The sequence below is a fragment of the Eschrichtius robustus genome, chromosome 7 (assembly GCF_028021215.1).
Source record: "Eschrichtius robustus isolate mEscRob2 chromosome 7, mEscRob2.pri, whole genome shotgun sequence".
NCBI classification, from domain to species: domain Eukaryota; kingdom Metazoa; phylum Chordata; class Mammalia; order Artiodactyla; family Eschrichtiidae; genus Eschrichtius; species Eschrichtius robustus.
The window spans coordinates 81,344,509-81,362,570 of NC_090830.1; the positions used below are offsets into that span (position 1 = coordinate 81,344,509).

The 18,062-nt window shown below is 46.1% G+C and overlaps 1 protein-coding gene across 9 annotated transcripts in view; it reads right to left on the reverse strand.

Moving 5' to 3' along the window:
* The window catches only part of KCNMA1 (potassium calcium-activated channel subfamily M alpha 1), a 745,622-nt gene that overhangs the window by 47,025 nt on the left and 680,535 nt on the right, over window positions 1-18,062 (reverse strand). For all 9 annotated transcript variants that reach the window (XM_068547964.1, XM_068547957.1, XM_068547956.1 and 6 more), the window contains one exon: window positions 17,690-17,882. In XM_068547964.1, the coding sequence (XP_068404065.1) occupies window positions 17,690-17,882 (193 nt within the window). The remainder of the gene's footprint in view (window positions 1-17,689; window positions 17,883-18,062) is intronic.

Below are 18,062 nucleotides of genomic sequence, written 5' to 3' on the forward strand. Positions count from 1 at the left end.
AAATTTGAACAGAAAATTATGAATTCATTAAACTACTTTGGTATCTTGAGCTATATATAATATTTATATTCCGACTACCGTAAAATATGCTTTAATATCTTCAGGCAACTATAAGGACTTAAATATTTATAAAATGGCTAAAGATAAAGTATGGCCCTCTTATTCCTACATACAGATGATGTAAGGCATGCAATCAAAGACAATAACACTCTCTGCCCATTCATCATCTTAAAGGAGCCGATCAACACGCCAGCCCTCGTGTGCCATCTACGTAAGAGTTGTTGCCGACACAGGCAACTCCAGAGGAGTTTGAGCCTTAAAAACTACCTAGAGTGCTATACTTCACAGAAAACAGGGCTTTCTGAAAATGGAGACAAAACAATAAATTTGCAGGCAAAACAGCTCTAAGACGGGCTTCAAACTACTGCTGTATTTATCTCTGGGACATTTGGGAATGGTAAGCATTTTGATTTAATATTTCATAACATAGAGGCAATTGCTTCCTTGCATGGTATATAATTAATGTTCATAAAAAGGAGGGTTTAAAAAAATTCTTCAGTATCCTAAATATAAATAAATAAATAAATAAATAAATAAATAAATAAATAAATAAGTAAGTAAGTAAGAGACGCACCTGGGCTTCCTTTAGAAATGTGGAACAGCCTCATATAACCCAATAAAAAGAAAGCCACTGTGAATTTATAATCACCTGAGGACCTATTAAAAGTAGGTTTATAGATTAAGTGTGAAACTTCAACCCTGACATTCTCATAATTTACTGTCCTTCCTTGTCATTAGAACCAGGGTTTGACTGATTTTCAAAATGTTTCCATTTCCTATGCCAATTAGGCCTTCTGAGACCTACCTGCCCCCACCTCTCTTGATCTCTCCCATGCGCACTCCCCTGGTTTACTTCCTCTGCTCTTTCTGGATTGAGATGGCGTAAGGCTGGGGAACATGTAGACGTTCTTGAGTCAAAGGTCATTTCTCATATGTACAGCATTTTCATAATGTCCACTATATACCATCCAAAATTCCTAGAAATCACCCTTAGGAGGCTGCCCGTCTATGGAGATTTAAGCTTAGTGAGTCCCCAGCCCTGATATGAGGCTCACAGATGGTTACCTTTGGTAAAGAAGAGCCTAGGCCTGTGTTTCTCAACTTCGGTTGCACCCTGGAATCCCTGATGCCTGCACCCTATGCCCAGAGTCTGATTTATTTGCTCTGGGATGCGGCCTGGGCATGGCAGGGTTTAAAAGTTCCCCAGTTGATTATAATGTGCAACTTAGGTGGCAAGCCACTGGTCTAGGTAAACTGCTAGAATGTGTATGCAAATATTTCTGCATACACCTATGGGGAGGCAGGGGAGGGACAGAGAGGAGATGCATCATTTTACTAGGTATTTAAAAGGATCCAAAACCCCTTTCCCAATGAAGAACAAATCATTCCCAGGGCCTCAGGCTGAGGGCCAAAATTACTTTTTTTGAGGGAAAAAGAGGTAAAGGAGGGAGGCCAGGTGCCACCTACCATCTAGCTGGAGCAGCGTGAGCCCCACTCAGCCAGTAGCAGCTCTGGATTGAAGTCATTTCACCCAAATGTCAGGACTCCTGCCATAACCAACTGCCACAGAGCAGATGTGCGTGAGGTCTTCTGTCACGGAGCCGAGGCCTCGCCTTTCTGCTTCCTAAAAAGCTCCACTGAGTGGTACCACACTGGCCTGTCTACAGAGGGAGAATCCCAGTGGTCACTGTCAATCTGCCCCCATCCTTCCTCAACACTCTGTAGGCTTTTGTTAAGTCTCCCTCACCTGGATTGCTCACCTCCCAAAGGTGCCTTGGTTTCCACCATCATCTACTTCCCATGCATACCTAATGACAAGCAGAATCAACAGGAATTCTGGCTGCTGGGTACAAATGGCTAACCCTAACTTGTTCACTATTATTTGGGGGGACCAAATGAAAGAAAATGGTAAAACTATCCAATATTAATAACAAAAAAGCTAATGTTGCTTGATCTCTAACTACACCCTAGGTAATAAGTGCTTTACATCCATCCACTCAGGGCTGCCATGTACGGTTACGAAGGTCGGACACTGAACAATAGCTCATCAAAGCGGGCATCACTCATACCATGGAATGATATATTTGCATATTTGTTACAATGTTTTTTCCTAGCAGATGGTAGAAAAGCATACTGTTCAAACATAATCAGTATATTATGAGAATCCTTCAACAGACGGAAGTAAAGTATCTCAAAGAAAGGAGTGACTTTTTCTGACTCACGTAAAGGTAGCATACAGACTAGAGAAAGCCCTATTTCTCATTTATATCTCACAGAAATTTGATGAGCCAGGTGCAATTAGTATTCTCAGTGAGAAAACGGAGGCACAGAGAGGTTAAATAATTTGCCCAGGCCTAGTAGGTAGCAGAGCTGCATTCAAACCCGAGTTTTCAGTTCTAGAGCCCTCACACACCATGATTAACCTGACTGCAAAATGCGATTTCTAAAGCCCTCGATGTTTTATAAAACCAATCTGTAGTCCTCAGCTCCTTGGATTCACACACCATCCCTCAGGATATTTAGGTGGGGCTACTCTAACAAACCCCATTTCAGGGATGAAGAAATGAAATCAGAGGGTTTATCCAAAGTCAAATACCCCATGACTAACGTTAAGTAGGATTGAAAACTTTGTCCCTTGACCCTACATGATGGTTTCACCCCTCTGACAGCCCCACTTGTGATTCACCATCATTAAGCAGAGCAACAAAACCCATCTGATTAATTGCCCCCACCCAGGTGATAGAGCGCAATTCGCCAGCCCATGGCTGAGAGGAGTGAGTGTCCATCTCCACGTGGCCAGGGAAGTGCTGAGGAACCATTCCAAGCCCCCTAGAGCAGAAAGCAGAGATGTTTTCTGTACGTTATTGGACTCTGAAGGTCTCAGTGCTATAGCCTCCTCAGGCCTTGGGCTGGTACTGTGCAATATACCTGTGACGAGGCCAGTAAAATGTTGACGATCAGGAGCTATTAGCAAAGGTTAAGGGGCTGGGATGATTTGCACTAGAGAATTCTGGGACAAGTCTGACCATGGCTCCTACTGACAACTTCAGCGTCTTCCATCTTTGGGACCCTTGCCCAGTACCCAGCTACCAAATGAATGGAGAGTGACTGAAGCCTGGAAGGAAAGGATGTGGTATTTAATAAAGGAATCGAACTGCTTTATCTCATTTGAGGGCAAACTAAGACAGAACAGACTGCAAACAACAGATATGGGGATGAAACCATTTATTTGCTCACTCCACTAACCCCTACTAAGCATCTACTAGGTGTGAGGTGCTATGCTAAGCATTTAAGTATATTTCTGACAGTTGGTGGGAGTGGGAAGGTCAGCAAGATGACAGAAAAGGCCATTCTTTGAGGGTCTATCCAAGTTAACAGTGACCTCACCTACAATCATTTCCTTTGACACCCTGAGATCCTTAAGTCCCTCAGCAATGTCATTAGTAGACACATAGCCAAGTGCCTGTCATGAATAAACTTGGCCTTTCCTGCTTGTGTGGCCTTCCTCACTCTGCCCCAGCCCTTTCCATCTGCCTGTAGCCCCTTTACTTACAATAATCATACCTATTTTCAAATTCAACTCCACTTACTCTGGAGCTACCCCCACCTCTGGACCACTGCAGCTCAAAGCAAATTCTGCCTTCTTATAACACACTGTGTGGTGACATCCATGTGGCACTTAAGAATATCCAGTAGTGGGCTTCCCTGGTGGCGCAGTGGTTGAGAATCTGCCTGCCAATGCAGGGGACACGGGTTCGAGCCCTGGTCTGGGAGGATCCCACATGCCGCGGAGCGACTAGGCCCGTGAGCCACAATTGCTGAGCCTGCGCGTCTGGAGCCTGTGCTCCGCAACAAGAGAGGCCGCGATAGTGAGAGGCCCGCGCACCGCGATGAAGAGTGGCCCCCACTTGCCACAACTAGAGAAAGCCCTCGCACAGAAACGAAGACCCAACAGAGCCATAAACAAATAAATAAATAAAATTAAAACAAAACAAAACAAAACTGTCCTCCCAGAAAACTATGGAATCATCAAATGTTAGCTCTGGCCAGGTACTTTATAGGTCATCCAGGACAACAGTTATCTCCATCTTATTAAAAAACAAAACAAACCAACAAACAAACAAAAAACAGAGGCCCAGAGAGGAACGGGGGTTTGCTTGAAAAAAAAAAAAAAAAAAAAAAAAAAAGAATATCCAGTAGTAATTCTTTACAGGAGATATGTGATAAGACACTCCAGGACTACTATACTGCTTTTCAAGAACTGGGGGAATAATTTCCTCCAGAATTCCATGAAGTATAACCACTCATACCCTTAAATATTCTATCAGTCCAGAACTATAGTCATTTATAAATCAGTTGGCTTCTTTGCAGGGCCATTTTTTTTTAAAGGGAAATAAAGGTTTTAGGACTTCACATGAGTTTTCACCTATAAAAGGAAGGGTAAAGACAAAAATACACTGGATGGTCTGTAGGCTCATTTGCTGGCTTGAGGCATGCGTGCTATCTTCATAGCACATGGATCACATTCATGTCTCAGCAAATTATAAGTGACCCACACCATGCATTTTGCAAGGTACTCTGGAATGTTCCAGATCCCATATCGTTAAATATGTGCATTCAACTTGTGCCACACGACTTATTCTACACATCTGTGTCACTTCTGCCTATCGATGTCCTTAGTGTCATGATGGCATGGACCATGGAAAGAGCAGGGACTAACCTCAGGCAACTTTCCTAAACTGACGCTCAGGAAAAGAGCTGTTGGATCCTTATCTGGAATCTCATCAGGGGCCTCAGAGAGTCTGTGGGATGACAAGATTTCTTTCACCTTCCTCTGCTTATACAACCGCACTTTCCTCCCACAGGGCAATTTATCTGGACCATTTTTCTGAGCATAACATACAGCCTGAAGTCCTAGGCTTTGAGGGCTAGAGTGGTCTGTTCATTCTCTGTCTTCCATGGAAACTTCCACCTGGAAAGTGGGACGAGGAGATAAAACCTGGAAATATTTTATAAGTTTCTGAACAAAAGAAAGCGATATCTGGGTCTCAAACTTTCCACCCTCTTTTTGGCAGCTCCAAAATCAAGTCTATATTAACAGGGGGAAAAAGAGCTCAAGCAATTATACTGTTCACAGAGGCAGCTAAGCAAAACTCTTCTCCCAGCTCTGCTGTTGTTTGTATGGTTGTCGTAGCAATGAAGTCAGGGACCAAGAGGATCCTAGTGTCTCTGACTGCTGGGGTGGGGAGGGTAAGGGACCCACAAAACAGGGATGCCCAGAGACAAAAATATTCAAAACAAAGTCAGCCCTTGACTGCAAGAAGCAGTTTGGGAGTCTGGCATGCCTTGAGAGCTTTCCTTTCACTGAACGTTTGTCCCCAGGGATGCTTCCATGACCCTGAAAAGCAGATGTATAGATTCAGGCCCGTTTTCACCACAGTAACACTTGTTCTCTTTTATGCGGCAGACTGATGTAGTGAGAAAAGCACAAGGCTTTGGAAGCAGACAGTTTGGGGATCTGAGCTAAGAGACTTTGGACAAGTTGCCGAATTTTTCTGAGCCTCAGTTTTCTCATCTGTAAAATGGAGATAAGTCACCTCTGCCTGAGTAGCTTATCGGGGAGATTAAATGAAATATTGTCTATGAATGTGCCTGGTGCATGACTCACCTGAAGAAAAAGGGGGAATTATAATTTTTTAAAAGGAGCCTTAACTAGGCACATGAACTTCGAGTAGCAGAGCAGCTCATGAAAGCCTGACGCTGGGACAATGAGCTCAGTCCCACCCCAACTCCACCCCACATCTGTTTTCTGTCTCTGAAGCTCAGATTTCCTCTCACTGCAGTTGTCCCAAGCTGGGCACAGCAGAAGTGAATTCTGCTAAGCAGGCCATTGGAAGGAATAGGTGATATTGTCCGTTTTTACCTTCTCTTCCCCAATCCACTCCCCTGGTTAGACCTCCATTTACGGAGGGCCTAAAAACCTCCATGGGTTCAGAAAGTAGCCCTCACTCCTCAGTCTCTTGTTACAGCTATTGTCGTGACGGTGGTTGCTTCTCCTTGTTTCCTTCACTGGGAATCTATTGCCAGACTAGTAGATGGCAGTCGTCAGAGCATCTCTCATGTGGTGAAATATGCTGTGTAGGAAAAAATCTCCCAAGTTGAAGTCATTTAGAAAACGGCTGCAATGGCTGCTTTGCTGAAATACAGCTACCTCACTGTGCTCAGATCCGTCTCATGATGTCTGCAGAAGAAACGGAACAGGGCAGACCCCTTTCTGTACCTGAGACCCGCTCGGAGCCCTAAGCCAGATTTTCTTTATTGTTTAGTAAGCTCTTTTAATGAAATGTACTCCTCTTATTATAGAGGACTGAAAATAAGATCTAAATCACAAACCAATAAAAGAAAGTTATTGGGCTGGGTATCTAAAGTTACTACCTAGAGGCCACTCCAGTGTGGTACTTATAAATCTCTAAACAGTTAAGTATAATTGTCTTTCTGGTTTTTGGGATGGAAGCCAACAGCCCTTTCAGTTACAACTGAAGAAAAATATTTTAGCGCTGAGCTTTGTTCGTTCGGTGGGTATAAAGAGGAATGGCTTCTCCCCCACCACCGGCTCAGAATTGAGAGAGAATATTGTGGTAATGAAATGTTATATGGGAGCAGCTGAAAAAAGGCTTCTCTGATTTCAGGGAGGGACAATGTGTGTAGGATATGTGTATAGGTATGTTTGCAAGTGAGAGCAGCCCGGGTGTGCAGGGGGTGAGGCTTGGGGGAGAGGAGGAAGGGAGAAAACTGGGAAGGGCAGGTGTTGAGGGGTGACATGGGAGTTGAAGATGGGGGTGGTCTGTCAAATTAATGGAAAAGCCAGATGTGCAGCTGCTCACCCCAATGCAGGCCACTCCCCATCTTAGACACAAAGACAATGCCATTCTGGAAAGATGTGAAAGTTTCCACTAAAAGACCCATTTTGACCCCCAATTTCGCCAAACAGCATAGCTCTCCCTCTGGAGTAAGAATGTAGATCTTCTAAAACACAGAGCTCTATGTCATCAGAATCAAGAAAATACCAGAGACCCTCAGTTATAACGGACCACAGAACTCCTCTCATCTACTTTCCCCGCCATCACAAAGGTCACGCCAGGATCTTCCATTTGGCAAACAGTCATGCGGTGATAGGACGCCCACTACGTGTTTAGGCAGCCTTTCTTATGTGGGATTAAAATCTGGTTTTCCTTAATCATTAGCCATCGATCCTGGTTTTGTTCAATGGAGGAGATGGCCCTTTTGGTCTCCTAGCCCCGTTCTCTTAACCGCTGGGCCAGTGACACGTAGTCCAAGCATTTCCCCATTCTGGTCGCCCCCTTTGGCAGCACTGCCTGTTTGTCAATGCCTTCCTTCAAATCTTCATAGATCTTGACGCACTCCCTCTCAGACTGGCCAGGATGAAACAATCACTGCTCCAAATAAATTACACCTCTATCAGCAAGGTTTATCCAGCCTGTCTTGAGTAATTATTTGAAACTTAATGCTCAGCAGTCTTCGTTCCATTCCATCCCATGGATTTTGTCCCAAGGTTCCAGTTTAGGAAGGCCCTTTTGAATCCTGACTTCTGTGATCCAATATAATTTAGAGATCTTAATTCACATGATCTCCCCCATACATAAAACAGAAGTCACGTTTTCTTCCCTGAAACAGTAAAAGCTATCTCAGACTTCAGGATGTACCCTATGCCCCCAATTAATGCTGTCTCTCCAAGGACTACAGCCATACTTCCAAAGAAAAATGTCATTCCCTGCTTGAGGCTCTTAACCTTTGTTGAAATTCAGACAAAGGAGAGCGTCTGCTTATATGTGGGCATCACTTAGTGTAACTGTGCCTGACGGTCACAGAGGGCTGTAGGAACTAAGGTGTGTGTGTGTGTGTGTGTGTGTGTGTGTGTACGTGTGTCTTGTGCTTGTGTGCCTGTTGGTGTGTTTATGTAAGTCCACTATAATTTTTTTAAACTTGTGGTTGTAAAGAGGCATAAAATATAGACAAATTAATTTAGAGGAGGCAAGAGAAAGCAGGCAGCAGACATCTGTCTCAAAGTTTGAGACACATGCTCCTCCCTCCCCAGGAGCGCTGGGAACTCAGCTCAGCTGTGGCTCGGTGGCTTGCACCAATGGCTCCCTCTGTCCTTTCCAAGATGCTCCCCAGACTTCCGCCGTTCAACTCCCTTTCCTTATCCTCTCCCCTGAGGCTCTTCTCGGCCCCTAGAGCACAGGCAACGGGGCGGATCTCTAACCGTGACCCTCTCCTGGATTCAGGACTTCATCTCCACCCATCTGTTTTTTCAGGTTCACCTGGATTTTTCCACCAAGTCCGTGGGGAAATGGATCATAACTGAAACCCAACACAACCAACACTGCTTCGTCCTGCAGCCAGCCCCTCCTCTCCGCAGGCTTCTTCCCACGAGCAGCCACTGTCGTCCATTACCGGGAAGGAAGCTCACGTTCACACAGTCTGTTTTACACCTACCCATCTTACCCTAGACCCTCCCCTTCTTTTTCCAGTTCCAGGTTCCTGGTCTCCTCCTGGGTAACCACTGTTCCTACCCAGTTTCCCTGCATCCTCTTCTTTCCCACTCCGAACAATGCTTCACTGGGCTGCCAGGTCAATCTTCCTAAAGTTCAGGTCCAACCCCATCACTCTCTTGCTTTGAAACCTTCCGTAGCTCTCTGGTGCCCACTGAATTACTTACAGCTTCCTAACTCACAGACTCATAAAAAATGATTTACAGCTTCCTAACTACAAAAAAGAAAAAGTTTCTCAATGCCCAACCCACACTTCAGCCTTCTGTCCCCCTGCTGCCTGACACACACACTGTGTTCCTGCCCAACTGTACTCACTGCTGTCCCTCAAACATGTCCCCATGTACCTCTGCCCCTTTTCCTCTGTTCTGCTCTCTGACTGCAGCCAGATCTGTTTGTTTCCAACTGCTGAAATCCTCTGCTTTTTTCCCAGAGAGTCTCTCAAACCCACTCTCTTTCTCTTCCTGTCCCTAGTGTTCGCCTCCACAGATGGTAATTCTCCCATGGGAAGCAACCAGCATTCCGAAGCAGAGTTACTTATTTGCCTAGGAGGTTGGAAAGACCGGGAATGTGCTTTATGACCCCTGACTCCCCAGCAGTGTCTGCCGTGCACAGTCTGGGCACATGACAGATGCTTAGTAAATGTTCATGGAATTGGACTGACACCTTCAGGACAGGTAGCATGCATCAGATGAATGCAGAGCATATAACAGGAAAAAGAACAAGAGAGGAACCCTAACACCAGTATCCAAATTTAGCCCAGGCATGGATACACACCAGCGCCATCTTCTTGAAGAGACCCAGGGTCTGGGAGGAACTCCGTGCTGGCTTTTTTTTTTTTTTTTTTTAAATAAATTTATTTATTTATTTATTTATTTTTGGCTGTGTTGGGTCTTCATTTCTGTGCGAGGGCTTTCTCTAGTTGCGGCAAGCGGGGGCCGCTCTTCATTGCGGTGCGCGGGCCCCTCACTGTCGCGGCCTCTGTTGTTGCGGAGCACAGGCTCCAGACGCGCAGGCTCAGTAGTTGTGGCTCACGGGCCTCGTCGCTCCGCGGCATGTGGGATCCTCCCAGACCAGGGCTCGAACCCGTGTCCCCTGCATTGGCAGGCAGATTCTCAACCACTGCGCCACCAGGGAAGCCCAACGTGCTGGCTTTGAAGGTGGGCAGCATTGCTGTTTAATAGCCGTGTAGTGCTGGCTCTCAGCCCTGCCACCTTTCAAAAGCTGTGGTCAAGAAGAAGGCCTGGGGCTTCCCTGGTGGCGCAGTGGTTGAGAATCTGCCTGCCGATGCTGGGGACGCGGGTTCGAGCCCTGGTCTGGGAGGATCCCACATGCCGCGGAGCAACTAGGCCCGTGAGACACAACTACTGAGCCTGCACGTCTGGAGCCTGTGCTCCGCAACAAGAGAGGCCGCGACAGTGAGAGGCCCACGCACCGAGATGAAGAGTGGCCCCCGCTTGCCGCAACTGGAGAAAGCCCTCGCACAGAAACGAAGACCCAACACAGCCAAAACTAAATAAATAAATAAATAATAATTAAAAATGAATATCTGCTAAAAAAGAAGAAGAAGGAGAAGGCCTGTCCACAGGGCAACTCATATCCTTTACTTATCACCTTGAGACATATGACAGAAACAAGATGACAAACGTAGCCAGTTGGGCAAAAGTCAGAGCCTGGTTTCCCACTGCCTTCCCCTACCCCTTTTCTCCACTTAAGGATTTTCAGTATTGGGAAAGCTAATGATCAGCCACAAAAATATGAAAGGAAGAAGGTAGACCAACAGGTTTTTAAATAACAGAATTGTTATAAAGAAGCAAAATGATTTAAAGGTGAGGATTCCCAGGAAGCCAGGAAGACTCAGGTTAAAATGATTACTTAGCTTCTCAAAGCCTCAGTTTCTTCCTCTTTAAAATCAAAATAGTAACCCTCTTACTTCATACACGTCCTCTGAGGACCACCTTGGGCAGTGGTTCTCAACCCTGGCTGCACCTGGGAGCCATCAGGGAACTTCGAAAACTCCTGATGCCCGGGTTGTACCCCCTACCAGCTAAGTCACAACTGCTAAGGGGCAACCCAGGCGTTGATATTTTTTTAACATTTCTCAAGTGATTACAATGTGCAGGCAAGGTGAAAACCAGTGATCTAAGAAATGCCTGTTGTTTTGGTTGACAAAATACCTACCACATAACAGCAGGAAACATTCATGAAGCATAAGCATTATTATTATGGTTGCTGGTGGTGGTGCTGGTGGTGGTGCCGGTCATGGTAGTGGTGGTGGTGCTGGTGGTGAACAGATGGGCTCTGCTTTGGGCTCAGAGTCCTTGTGGAGAAGAACTGTTTTAGCGTGAACATGACCAAGATCTGTTCTGGCTCTGCAAGGAATATTTCATCCTCTGAGGTCATCACATCCTCTCTCTAATCAAACCTCCCACCCTTTGGCACTCTTTTACTCCACGTGCCCGTTCTTTGACCTCGCAGAGATTTATTTCTTGCTTCGTTTTTGGCCTCTCTGCCTAGAAGCCCCAACTCTGGTTTAACTTCTCCACCTACCGTCTTAGACCCCGGGACACTCATTTTAAAATTCTCTCAACAGCACCACGGAATCCTTTGCCTCCTCCGAATCTCCATCCCAAGCTAAAGCCAAGTTCTAGTTTCTGTGCTTTTTTGCAAAGCACTGCAGAGAAAACTGCAGGGCAGTGCTGACTGGTTTTAGCATGGTTCCAACCCCAGCTGGTCCTCACCAATGCTCACGGTGCTTTCACCTAAATCCAGTCCTTTCCTTATGTGGTTCCCATGGTGTCTGCTCTGAACCTTTACCACATCAGTTCCCTGTCCCAGTTGGCCCACTTAACTCCTCAAGGAAAGCCAAGTTGGTTGCTTCATGAAGAAAGGAGGAGCCATCAGACTGAACTTTCCTCCAGCTTCATCTTCCCCATCCAGCCCTCTGACTCAGAGGAACAAGGATCATTCCTTCTTTTTTAAAGGACACATCGTCTCTCCTGCTTCTCTCTGGTTCCTCCTTTATTGTTTAACAACTCTCTCCTGTAGCTTCAAACTTTGCCCCTCTATGGGGCTTCACCCTAGCCTACCATAGCCAACAAATATGGTGCATTTCTCCCTCTTCTAAAAACAAAAAGGAAATCCTTTCTTTGACGAGCTCCTCTGAAATATCCTATTTCTCTCCCTATCTGCACTTGAAAGAGTAATATAGGATCTCCAATTCTCACCTCCCATTAAGGTTTGCTCGCTTCTGCTGGCAACAAGCTACTCAGCTGCTCTTGCTAAGATCACTGGGAACTTCCTGAGAGTCAAATGCACTGTTGCCATTTTTAGGCCCTCATCTACTTGACTTGTCTGCAGTATCTGACAGTGCTAATCACTGTGTCCTTTCAAATCAGTTCAGCCCAGCAAATTCTTCTGGCATGCCAACTCTGTGTCAGGTCCTGCGCTAGAGGGACTGGGGACACGAAGATTAGCAAGATAAGGAAGAGTCTTTGCCTCTCAAAGAGCTCAGAGTCTGCTCAAGAAAACACACACAGCGAGAAATAATTAGGATACATCTTAGATCGCGACTCTGGAATTTATTCAACCCTCTTCTCCTTTACCTTCATACCACCCACTCCTACCCCCCAAAATCTGTGTCCTCAGCCCCTCTCACTGGATTCTCTTCCTCTGTTTGTCCCTTCAAGGTTGTTGTTTCCCAAGGTTCCACAATGGCCCCTTTTCTCTTAGTTGCCCTGCCTTGTCTCCCTGGGAAATATCCACTCTCAAGGCCCATACACTGTCCATCACCAACGACCTCTGAGTCTATAGCTTCAAACCTAAGTTTATCCCTGTAACCATACGTTCTTATTTCTCACTGGATATTCTCCAGAAAATTTCAACTCAAATGAACCAGGACCTAATTGTTTTACCTTCTGCCCCAAGCTTGTTTCTCCTCCTGGGTCCTTTGCGAACTTAATCATTTTTACATCCACCCCGTGGCCAACCTCGAAACGCATTCCCAATTCCTCACCCTTGCTTATCCATACCTCCTTCCCACCAACTAGTCTTCAACAGCTATTCTATTTCAAATCTATCTCAATTTCTGTCTTGTCCTCACAACTAACATCACTAAGTTGTCCTGTCGGCCCTCATCTCATCCCTTCTAGTCCACTGCAGTAGTCTTCTCATATAGCTCATGCCACCATCTCTTTCCACCTCTAAACCATGCTCATATTTTTGTCTGCTATCTTTCTAAAAGATGGATTTAATCATCATCTTCCTATAAATCCAAACCCTTAGCAAGGCAGTAAGCCTATGCTCTAGACCTGCACTGTCCAATATGGTAGCCATTTGTGTCCTGCGTGCTATAGTGCCTGACACATAGTGGTCACTCACTTATTCCTCTTTCTTTCCCTTAAGACTTACCCTTACTGGAAGGTTAAGCAGGAAGAAACTATAAATGCTGATTTCATAACTCAATATAAAAGCATAATGGCAAAAAACTAAAACTAGAACTACCACATGATCCAGTAATTCCACTCCTGGCTATATATCTGAAGAAATCGAAAACACTAATTCAAAAACATACATGCACCCCAGTGTTCACAGCAGCATTATTTACAATAGTCAAGATATGAAAGCAACCTAAGTGTTCATCAATAGATGAGTAGGTAGAGAAGATGTGGCGTATATACACATACACACACACACACGCACACACAAATATCAGCCATAAAAAAGGATGAAATTCTGCTATTTGCAACAACATGGTCGGACCTAGAAGGTATTATGCTCAGTGAAATAAGTCAGACAAAGGCAAATACTGTATGTTATCACTTATATGTGGAATGTAAAAAATAAAACAAGTGAATGTATGTAACAAAACAGAAACGGACTCACAGATACAGAGAACAAACCAGTGGTTACCAGTCAGGAGAGGGAAGGGAAAAGGACGAGATAGGGGTAGGGGATTAAAGATACAAACTTTTGATACTATGTATAAAATAAATAAGCTACAAGGGATACACTGTACAGCACAGGGAATATAGCCAATATTTTATAGTAACTTTAAATGGTGCATAATCTATAAAAATATTGAATCACTATGCTATACACCCGAAACTAATATAACATTGTAAATCAACCATCACACTTCAACAGCAAAAAAAGCATAATGGGAAACTCAATCGCATGAGCCTTCCTTTCAGGTTTTGATTCAAGTGGCTCTCTGAGAATAGACCCTTCCTCCCTCTGTTCACCCGTCTTTCCAAGATCTGACTCAGTTCTTGTCTTTTAGAACCACAGGGAGACAGTCTGGCACGAGCCACCGTTGTACCAGCTGAATTAAATTGAAATGTTTTCCCCAGATAAATGCGTGCTAAATAATACACCAGCTCTCCAGCCAAAGGGAAGTGACAGGCGCTCTGTAAATAAAGGCACTTAGTTACTGGTAAAGAGCTGTAAAGTGGTTCTGAGCTGATGTTTGCTGACCAGCAAGAAGTGGCTTCACCTGCTTTATATAATTGTCACTGCAGTCTTGCCTGCTGTATATTAAAACTGCATCTCATAGACCCAACTGTCACATCGGATATACCGTCCAGCATGGGGTATGCCACCTTTCTCTGTAATTGTTTTTGACAATCAGCCATCACATTTCAGATCTTTTCAGAAAGTATCTGGTCCAGAATCCCTAGGCTGGGCCAGTCCTGACACCATGTGGGCTAGAACAGTGACACTAAAAGGGAATGTGAAAAGACAAGAGGGAAAAGAGGTTTTGTGAGTCTAGGAGAGCAAATAACATGCAGTGGCAAGTGTCTGAACACAAATCCCAGTGAAGGCTCTACCTCCTCAATGTTAAGACACATTTTCTTGTTTCACTTCATGTTAGAACAACTCGCCATAAGGTTGCATGAATACTCTGGCCCAAGAGTACACACATCTGTCCTGGGTCCACAGTTCTGTCCTGCTGTATTCTGGAGAGATGGTAACAGAGCTCTCGAGACAAAACAAAGGAATGGGTTTCATGAGGACTACAGAATAAAGAGTGATGAAAGGTGGGGTGTCAGTGGCCAGAAATCTCTGTAGTTACCTCTCATGGGGAAGTTAGATTTGTTCCCCGAACTGAAAATAGTAAGACGAAATCCATTTTGTATTCCGTAATTCCAATCCACTTGGAGTTTGGTCATGCCAAATGCCCAGATGAAGGGTAACAGAAGTATTTGAGGACAGTGGGCGTTCCGGTGGGTCACAAGGGTCTCAAGGAGGGGGAGCAGCCGGGAATCTCAGCTCGTCCATCTGACCCCACGGACTGGGACGAACCTGAGGCGTGGGCTGTACAGCGAGCAGCCAGAGGTGAACTTACAACGCTCACCCATCGGGGAGGAAGCAACCTCCCGTGTTGGTGGCCGTCACTGGACCACTGCTTTCTGGAAGGTCAGTGTCACCAAAGGGGAGTATTAGAAACCAAGGACAAGAGAGGAGCAGACAGAGTAAGAAAACGATGGGAAATATGGACTCAGTGGGGCTACAGCTTCGACAGTCTCTCACTGAGAGCCAAACAGAATGCTTGCTGGCTACTGGGGGATGTACACTCCACTCCACTCCACTGCCAACCAGAAGTCTCTGAAAACCACCACCGGCCATAGAGCACATCCTCTGCCCCTTCTGGTGTGTGTGTGTGTGTGTGTGTGTGTGTGCACAAAATAAGAGCCCTTTTTTTTTTTTTTGCAGGAAAAAATGAGTTCTCTTTCCCTTTCTTCCTTCTCTCCCTCCAAGACCTACTATTCTTGCTTATTCCTGTGATAAAAACAGTAAAGAAGGCTTTTGAGAATCGAGTAAGTGTTTGAAGAGGGGAGGGGAAGCATTTTTTACCAGTTTGGCCATCAAAAGGATCTGACAGGCTGGGATGAGGTTTAAGAGAGCTGGAAGGAACACCTATGTCGGATGCATATGTGACTATATTATATGTTGAGATTCTAATCTAGGACCTTGAAAATCACGATTATTGAATTGCGAGGAAACAGGCATGCTGGGGAAAGGGAGTCTTTTCCTGCCCCTCCACCCCCTATTCGGTTCCGTCTCCACCTGGAGGGAGCACTTCCCCTGCTTCTACTTCTTTCCATTTCCTCTGCTAGCTCCTGCCAGAAGACGAGGCGCATCTAATGGGGTTGGTCAGTGCGTTCACTGGACCCAGTGTTGTTAGCGTAAAGATTTATTGTGCCTTAAAGCAGTGCACACGAATCACCCACGGACGCTGTTAGGATGCAGATTCTGACCCGGTAGGTCTGTGTGGCATGAGAGTCTGCATTTCTAACAGTCCCTGGGTGATGCCCATGCTGGGGTGTGGGTGGGAAGACACACAGTGAAGATCAAGTACTTAGGGGCAGGAACCGAAAGCTAGCTTGCCTCTTCCCCCTCCAAGAAGGCCAGCTAACTGTCTCCTCCCATCCTTTGTCACCTCGGCTCCCTGAGCAGGTCGTGCAGGACGCAGGAAAGAGTTAAGGCTCCTTTCTTAGGGCCTCGGCGCATTGCTCTGTCCTGCGGGCACCGCTGAGCAAATGGAGACCAAGATTTAGATGTGTGGGGGAGGCAGAGGAGGCTGGAGTGGAGATGTCAAAACCAAGCTTCAGGCTGTATCAGCCAGGGTTATGTCAAGAATAGAAGCCACTCTATTCCAGGTACGATGAAAATTAGAGGTTGACACAGCCATGGGCAGGGCTGGAGGAGCAAAACTCAAAAAGAGGCCACCGTTAGCCATTTCACTTGCAGCACCAAGGGGAAGGTTCTCTTGAACTTCACCAGAAGGTGCTGTGAACCGCAGGACCCTCGGGGAAGCCCACACACCAGTCTCCATCTCTAGCAGCAAAGCCAGTGGTTCTCAAAGCTTCCCCTGAGAGCCGCTTTGAACCCTGCAGCTGCCTCCAAAAATCAAGACTGTTTTTCTCTTCCACTTTCCAGACCTCGTCCTAGTGTCCCTCTCTCATTGGCAGCCTCCAGCCCAGAACCAGGCAGAGAAGGGGCTTCTAGAAACGATTGTTTCTGGCTTCGCTGCAACGTCGAGGGGACCTTAGAAGGAGGTGGGAGTCGTGCTGAGTTGGCAAAAGATAATGTAGCACGTAGGTCTAGGCGGCAGGATCGAGCTAAGCTTTATCATATCAGTAAGATGGTGCTTCATAGCCCAGCGGCTACAGTTTTTGTGGGCTGTACGCCCTCTATCTTTACTCCTGGAATGATGGCATTCAGGTCCCTATCCGGCACCCGATGCCACCTATCCAGTAGACCGCCTATGACAATGATCCTACAGTTCATGGCAAACCCACACAGAGGTGTTACTTGGCGGAAAATGCTTCACATCCCATCCTGCCAAGGCCCCGATTAGTGAGGTGGTTTGTTGCAGGATTTTTGCAGTGCTGCCTCTCTGAGACTCCTGGACAACATCTTTACTTGGAACCATCTGCCCAGGATCCCAGAGCAAATGACAGGGAAGATCAGGGCAGAGCAGAGATGGCAGATGTGTGTCATTTAACGCTGTCATGCCTCCTATAGAGAACGCATGGGCTGACAAGTGTCACCTTTTGCGAAATGACTTTCAGTGTCCGTATACGCCCCCCCCCCCCACCCTCCAGAGACCACTGTCCCTTGGTCAGCCGATAACAACGCAAAGCTCAACACCCCCATGCAGCTGTAACAACGGCAAAGCTTAACACAGGTCAATGGCAAAAACAGATGCTGGGGAGAAACGCGGGGGATTGTTCAGCCAGCATCATCTCAGTGCTCTGACATTTAGCTGGCGGCCCTGGTCCTAAAGCCACTGTTTGGGAAGGCTGAGGGGGTGGCATTTAAAGGCTGGATTAGTTTTGGGGAAGACAGCCTACTGACAGCGTGGGTGTTAGGGTCTCAAGCCCACTGCCCCGGCTGGCAAGAAGAGGCAGCAGATGCCCCTTTGAAAGCCACGGCAGCCACGGTGTGTTTCTCTACCAGGCAGGCTGATGCGAGCCTCTCTGGATTACGGAGTGAAGGATATCCCTCTTGCCAGCCCCTGTCCCCCGTAGGCACAGCAGAGGGGCTGCCCTTACCTTGGGAATTAGCCTGCAAGACCCCGATGCTGTCATCAAACTGCATAGATTTGATGTTGAGTGACGCCAAGATGCATTCCTTGTCCTGCAGCGAAGTATCATCAATATTATTCTGATTGGCTGACAGGATAACGCACATGTCACAGAGGTTGATGTTGACGGCCCTTAAATCAGCCCGACTTAACGGCGTACCCTTTGGCATAGAGGAAAGAGAGAAAAAAAAAAAAGGAGAAGCAAAAGTGAGACTGAGGAACAAGAGGGAAAGGGGGGGGGGAAAGAATAAAAACAAATTAAAGATTGAGCCGGAGCTCTGGGAAATTATTTAACAAGTATCTTTTTTACGCCTTGACATTAAGCTGGCCTAACTACATTC